Source organism: Cyclopterus lumpus, chromosome 21, assembly GCF_009769545.1.
Source record: "Cyclopterus lumpus isolate fCycLum1 chromosome 21, fCycLum1.pri, whole genome shotgun sequence".
In the NCBI taxonomy this organism is placed as follows: domain Eukaryota; kingdom Metazoa; phylum Chordata; class Actinopteri; order Perciformes; family Cyclopteridae; genus Cyclopterus; species Cyclopterus lumpus.
The window spans coordinates 8677851-8685099 of NC_046986.1; the positions used below are offsets into that span (position 1 = coordinate 8677851).

The 7249-nt window shown below is 44.1% G+C and overlaps 1 protein-coding gene across 1 annotated transcript; it reads left to right on the forward strand.

Moving 5' to 3' along the window:
* On the forward strand, window positions 1-5048 carry cfap91 (cilia and flagella associated protein 91). The gene is made up of 17 exons (XM_034561827.1): window positions 1-107; window positions 188-264; window positions 1080-1237; window positions 1342-1422; window positions 1619-1675; window positions 1783-1967; window positions 2150-2327; window positions 2588-2745; window positions 2865-3041; window positions 3160-3293; window positions 3374-3487; window positions 3574-3645; window positions 3784-3930; window positions 4011-4232; window positions 4339-4487; window positions 4582-4673; window positions 4858-5048. Exons 1-17 carry the CDS (start codon window positions 20-22, stop codon window positions 5046-5048), a joined length of 2280 nt encoding a protein of 759 aa, XP_034417718.1. The 5' UTR covers window positions 1-19.
* The last annotated feature ends 2201 nt before the right edge of the window (window positions 5049-7249 follow it).

A 7249-nucleotide genomic window follows, 5' to 3' on the forward strand; every position in this document is an offset into this window, starting at 1 on the left:
TTTTAATAGAGATGCTAAAATGAGTTTAACTATCACTCAGACACACCCGAAGACAAATGGGGGCCCTGGCGTTGTGCGGCGGCAGCGGGTGTACGACCACCTGTACGGTGAGTAGACTCAGGTGTGTACGGCCGGCTGACGTCATCGTGCGGATGACGTAAAGGTTGCTCAACTGTTTGCCCCGCAGATCCCGTTTACACGGTGTCCTCGGAGGTCGACCACGCCAGGTCCAGTCTCAAGGTCTTCGCCTCCAAGGACAGAATAGTGAGTTGCATCGACGTGTGTCCTCCAGCAACATGTTGGTGTTGTTTGCCAACAGCTGGCATCTTCATATTTAACAACAATCAGGTCGAGGTCACACCAAAAAGCGTTTTTATAGTGATATTCCCTGTGTTAATGGCTACCATATATCCACTCAAGAAAACACTGAAAAAAGGGAATATTGCCTTAATATTGCACTGAAAACACATGTTTTCTTATTCATATCAAGCTAACCAATACACAACAAAAAGAAGAATATCAATAAAACACTGTACTGGATATCCATCTGCATATACCATGAGGATTCAGTGTATATAAATCACACATTATACAAATATTTTACGAGTATTATGAATTTTTCTAGAAAGAGATTTATTGTTATGCTGTATTCATTGCTCTTATTATTTTTGCCCAAGTACTAAGTTAAAGGCAACGCTCATTTAACTCTTAAACAATAGACATATGTTGATTCAAACTACGTTGTTAAACTCATTACCAGAGGTTTTATGTTGGTGAAGTTCTGTTTATCACAGATTCACTCATAAAAAATTCTCCTTTACACATGTGTTGTTTACAAATACTCATCAAATAAACCCATCTAAAACATCACCAATTTATTGTCAGAACATTGTTTGTTTTAAGCTGACAAATACATGTATTACCGGTAGTTATGAGCATACAATGTAATAATGTACTGGGTATAACACACTATGAACACGGAGCTCTTCAACTGGGCTCCGCTCTTCAATCTTTTCTTATTTGCTACAGACGGCATGTCAAATGCACTCGCTGACTGTATTTCTTTCTGCCTTCATCAGAGGAGAGTGACTGAGTTTGGGTCCATGTTCAGTGAGCTGTCCCACCACCCACGGTACACCGTTCAGCTGCAACCAGCAGACCCAGTACCGGCCTCCATTGATCGTCGCTGGCGAGGCCACGTGGAGCAGCGGAGAGAGGCCTTGCAGCAGCTGGCTGGGTAACACTAACAGACACCATTTTAATGAGCTGCAGCAGATACCGAGTATTAATTCAAGGTTATTTATTACAAATATGGGTCATTTAGCATTATCTTCTTGACAGGGTTATTCCAAATGCTCAGCCGTGGCTGAAAAGGGAGGAGTGCCATGTGACCGGACCTGATCGCTGGAAATACTTCAAACGGTTTGATTAGCCTGTCAACACTCACTCATTCACAACTGTGAATATGGTGGAATACAACCACACTAACTTAATTGTGCAGCATTTTCCTCAAACTGATATCATGACAGTTTACGAAAGATAACCGTCCCGCTGCCACAGTTTCCACTTTAGATATGGACCGTGTCCCTGACGAGGTGTCCCATTCTGTTTCCCTCAGCCCTCTGATTCCCTTTGCACGGCAGGTTCCCCCGAATGTAATTTTCGCGTTGCCTAAGTAAGTACGCCGATGGTTCATCGTGCTCCTTTATTTATTTTCCAGCCAAAATCTGTTGTGCCATTCAGCTGTTTGAGGGTGCGTCCTCTCATTGATGTCTCACACAGAAAAGACTTTATATCTTCTGGTGGAAAGAATGCTAAGCATACTAAACAGCCCACCCACGTCACGGTCGGGGTCCAGACAGACTACAGGGAGAGTGAAACACAGACGGAGCCGTACAGCCCGGAGTATGTGGTGCAACCCGGGACAACTCCCTCAGAACTCCTGCAACTGGCAGCTTTGACTTGGGGTACACAGTTTTAGACTATAATGTATAATGACTTTGTTAAAACCATACATATTTTGCTCTCCCAATGGTGGTCAGCTGAAGTCTACCGGTACCTACACAGTTATTAATCTGTACTTTTAGGGTCTCGTATTAAGCGTATCAATACATCTCATTAAACCCTCCCTTATGACAATTCCCCTCAGGTCGCGGCCTGCCTGCAGGCCTGGCAGAAGTAGAAATGATCGAGCGGGCGCGTGCCAAGCGAGCTTGGGAGGCCACCCTTCCTCCATTGGCTGACCTGAGTCAGCTGGAAAAAAGGAGACGTATGATGGAGGTGATGGAGGTCAAAGAGTGGGCTTTCAGAGACGGAGAAATCCAGAAGTGAGTGGCGCCGCACCTCAACCACAGTTATTTAACGTTTTTATTTCCGACAGGAAAAGTATGCAAACCACTACTCACCTGAAACCGATCGAGCCACCTGTTAGCATGTACCTGTTGGCTAAGTAGGATTATATCTTAAGCCTTCTGCCATCACAAGCGTACTTGTACTAACCAAGAATAATAAAGTAATCTCTGTGATAGCCTTCACTCTGGAAATGGCCCTTCTTCCATGCTCTTTGTTTTTCTGTCGTGGCGACCAGGTTGCAAGAGGCTCGTCTTACTGTGCTGAAGGACCTCTTGAGGCAAAGAGATGAGGCCCAGAAAGAAGTCACAAGCGAGAGACTCATCCAGATATATTCTAAGCGCCAACAAGACAAAGAGACCAAGCTACAGAAGATTCACAATGACTACATCAGGTGTAAGACAACCGCCGGTCTAACATCATATCTCGATCATGAATGTACTATTCAAGGTTTTCTTAAATTCCTTCTCTTCTCATCTCTCTCTTCTTTTTTTCATGGTTATTTCTGCGTGTAGCACTGAGAAAACTGGACGCTAAGGGGAGAAGTGTGGAGGGGAAGCTAGAGCGCCTCAGCATTGTCAGAAACTATCCAGATATTCAGACATGCGCCCCTCGGAGCTGGAGGGACACATTCTCCAACAGGAACACCTGCAACAATGAGTTAAAAAGCCACTACTTGAACACATACAAAGGTCTGAATCTTCATCTTTTTTGGACAAATAGAAGTGTGGATCATATCCATACTTGCATCTCACAGATAACATTATCCATTTATTTTCAAGGTAACTTTAAACTGGTTGTCAATCAAAGGTTTGCTGGAGATGGAGGCAGGACTCTCTGCCTCAGTCCCCAAGCCAAGTGGGAAAAGACATGAACCCAAAGTCATCGAGAATGTGCTCCGTCCACCTGTGAGCACAGAAGTAGAAAGGATGAATAAATACAAGGTAAAGCAGAAAGAAAGAAAACAAGTTCATCAGGCACTTATGTACTACATACACATGTATTACGGATTGTTGCTCCACAGGCCCTGAAAGAGGAGGACAAAGAGCGAGCGGCTCAGAAGGCGTTGCGGTTTCTTGTCAAGAAGGAGAAGCCTGTTACTCGTCCCGTCACTCCCAGAGTGGAGGAGCCGCTAGAGGTCAGCAAATGTCTCTAAATGACCCTGTCCTTGCTCATCCTACATGCTTCATGTGAATGCTAACTCATGTGCGTGTCCCTCCATAGGGGGATAAGGAGATAGAGCTTGCAGTCATCCACTTGCAGAAACTCCTGAGAGGAAGAAGTATTCAATACAAGGTCGGAAAACATGTCTGCATGTGCATCTGCATGTCCGTTACTTTCTTTTATGGCTTGAGTGCCTTTGGAAAATGTTTGCATGTTTTTGTAAGGACTCTGTTTTATTCTCTATTCACTTCTCTCTGTGTTGTAATGCAGATGTTTAAGGGCAAGGAGAACCGTCTGGAGCTCATTAGGGAACTGAGGACTGTCCACGCGCTGCAGAGGGAGGAGCAAGAGCTACGCAAAGATGACAAAAGGCTTGTGGTGACCCTTCAAAAACGGATGGACAAACACAGACATGAGGTGAAAACATAGTCATATCCACATCCACAATGTTTACCGACTCCAAACAATCTCATCGCGCCTTCGCTCTCCCCTCCCAGACCTCTCAAGCGGAGGCTTCTCAGGCCGGAGTGGTAGGTGCCGAGCTTGAACACCTATTTGACACCTTGTCCAAGGAGCTGATTCATCTCCAGGAAGAGCGTAGGATCCATGCCTTTACACTGCTGGCTGAGAGAGACCGTCGCCTACGAGAGGCTGAGGAGAGTGGGAGGAGACAGATGGAGGAGCGCAGACGCAGAGAAGAAGATGAGATCTTCAGACAGGTGTGTACACGTGTCATTTTGTTAACTAGGAGTGTGCAAAGGATATCGTAATGGTAATAATAATAATACGTGTGTGTGTGTGTGTGTCCTTAACACTGTGTAACAGGTGGTTCAGGTGCACCAGGAAACTGTAGATTTGTATTTGGAGGACATCGTCCTCGGGGCCTTGGAGCAGACAGCTGACCAGCAGGCCAGAGAGGAGATCCACAGGAGGGCAAAGGAGGTCAACGACATCGCGTATGCCATGGAGGAAAGGTAAGGGATAACTCAGCACGTCTGCTAATGCTCCATATTCAGACATTTCCAAGCAGAAAGGTGACGAAGAAAGATCATTTGTGTTTGTGAGTAGCAGAAACAGTCTTCAGTCGGAGGAGATCGTGTCGGAGATGATCTACAGTTTCCTGCTCCGAGAAGTCAAGAAGATAAATGTCAAGGAAAGAGGTTAGGGAGATGTTTCTGTTTCCTCTGTATTCACAAAATTGTTATCATAGAAAACAATGTCAAAATTATGAGAAGAAACGCATGAAAAGGCACCTTGCTTTAAGACCCTTTCCCCTCGATAGAAACAAACAATAAATGACAGTTGAATGATAAAGTTAAATGACAGATGATTTCTCTCCCCCAGTGCATCAGAAGCAGCGTAGCCACTCGCAGGCAGCTCGGAGCATCATTAAAGGAGGTGCTGAGCATTGTGGGATCCTTCCTAGTATTCCCAGGACGTTGCAGTTGACCTGTCCCTCTGAAAGAGCCTCCGACCGCGTCCTCGAGGAGATGATCGGCCAAGTGGAGCAGGAGAAGGGGAAGAAAACTGAGTAGAAGCCTGTTAGGTCCACAGAGGGGACTACGAGTATAGTGTGTTGAAATGCAGTCTGAAGGCTAAATGTGTGGCTCAATCATATTAATAAAGTGTCATGTTCATCATTGTGGGTTTATGGGTTGATTATAGCCTTTTGATCAGTATATTCCCACCTTTTTTGACCTTGTGTCCCCTGTGTGAGGGGAGTCCCTGATGTATTATACTATAGATGTGTGTTAAGTCTAAGGCTGGTGCCAGTTCGTATTGGTGCACCTGCTTTCCACCTCAATCGGTTGATTAATTTCCTCGACCACACTGAAGCACTTCTCATTTTAATTTGACAGAAAGTGACTTAATAGATGTCTGAGATTGTTTCAGGGACACGTTTTATAGAGAGCGTGATTGATTCATGCTGTGACTTTCTTTATAGAAATGAACGTGCTTTAAATTGATATATAGGAAGTTATAGAAAGAGCCGTGTTGGAAATGGCGGTGAATTCCGATCCTATTGTGCCATAAACTGCCTTCTGATGACTGACAGCAATTTAGCTCTCAATCTAAACCAATTACCTTTTGCTGTTGTCATAAATGCAGCATGAGACAGGCACACAGCTGGATTGTCAAGGCTTAAAAATGGCCAACACAGAATGCGTAACATATTATCCCCCATATGGCCTGAGTACTGCCTACATCAAAGTCTGGAGTAACTGATGTCACAATGGAGCTATTCGGTAACCAGAAGTCATTTCACTGAAGTCTAGGACGGGGGTCAGCAACCTTTCCTATCCAAAGAGACATTTTGCCCTATTTTCCACCAAATAAAATGTGTCCACAAAAGCTATTTGATATCACAGCTTAAAAAGTATTATATTGTTTATACAAAAAACTATAGTTTGTTGTATTTATGAAATCATAGAACCAGAATAAAGACAATTATTGACATTGTATTGCTGTTTTACCGGTTATAACAAAATCAAACTGGATGAGGAGGAGAAAAAGGAGGAGCTGCAGACTGGAATGCTTGAAGCCACGAAGTCACACCCGGGTACAACATGTGATGTGTGAGGACATTCACAACAAGACAGCAGGACGTAGCCGATGTGAGGAGTTCATCGTTTGATTGCTAGTTACATTACATGTCATTTAGCTGACGCTTTTATCCAAAGCGACTTACAATAAGTGCATTAAACCATGAGTCCAAACTCAGAACAACAAGAATCAAGCAAGTACAATTTCTTCAATAAAGTTAAACTACAAAGTGCTATCAGTAAGAGACATTTAAGTGTTACCACAGCGCTACCTTCCCTTATTCAAGGTATAGTCTAAAAATATGTGTTTTTAGTTTGCGACGGAAGATGTAGAGACTTTCTGCTGTCCTGATGTCAGTGGGGAGCTCGTCCCACCAATGAGGAGCCAGCACAGCAAACAGTCGTGATTTTGTTCAATGTTTAGCTCGTAGTCATATGTCATTAGATGTGCACATTGATATGGCATCAGTATTTTATATAATAATAATAATAATAATAATAATAATAATAAAACAATTATTTATATAGCACCTTTAAAAACAGGGTTTACAAAGTGCTCTACATAGAAGCAAGGTAAAAACATAACATCAATACAAGTAAACAGAAAATACATGAGGCAAAGGAGACAATGCCATATAGGCAATGAACACAATTATAGCAATATTTGCTTTGAGAATATTCTCGTTCAACACCATTCCGCATTAGAAGTTGGTTTAGTGCCATGTCTGTGAAACTCCTAAAGTCCACTGTCATCTCCAGGTTGTTCTGACCACACCAGAGGACCAGCTGTTCAGCTGTTCAACCTCCAGTAGTTTAACAGACGGGTCCCCTGAAGTGCAGTCGTTGGTGTAGAGGGAGAAGAGCAGTGGGGAGAGCACACATCCCTGGGGGGGCGCCATTGCTTATAGTCGGGGTACTGGATGTGATTCTTTTTCCCAGCCTCACCTGCTGCGTCCTGTCTGTCAGGATGTTAGTGATCCACTGACAGTGAGCTCCTCTCCTCATTCATACTGACCCCCGTCGGTGGGTGACTAGCGTCAAGGGGCACCGTGTTTTAGTTCCACTGCAAACATTGTAATCCTTTTTATGAGTTAATTTGCATGTTTTCACTCGTCTCTGTCATATCGTGTTGCAGCGGGTTTCCAGCCGCTCCTGCTGGAGCCTCTGCTCAGGTTTCACCACACACTGCGCAA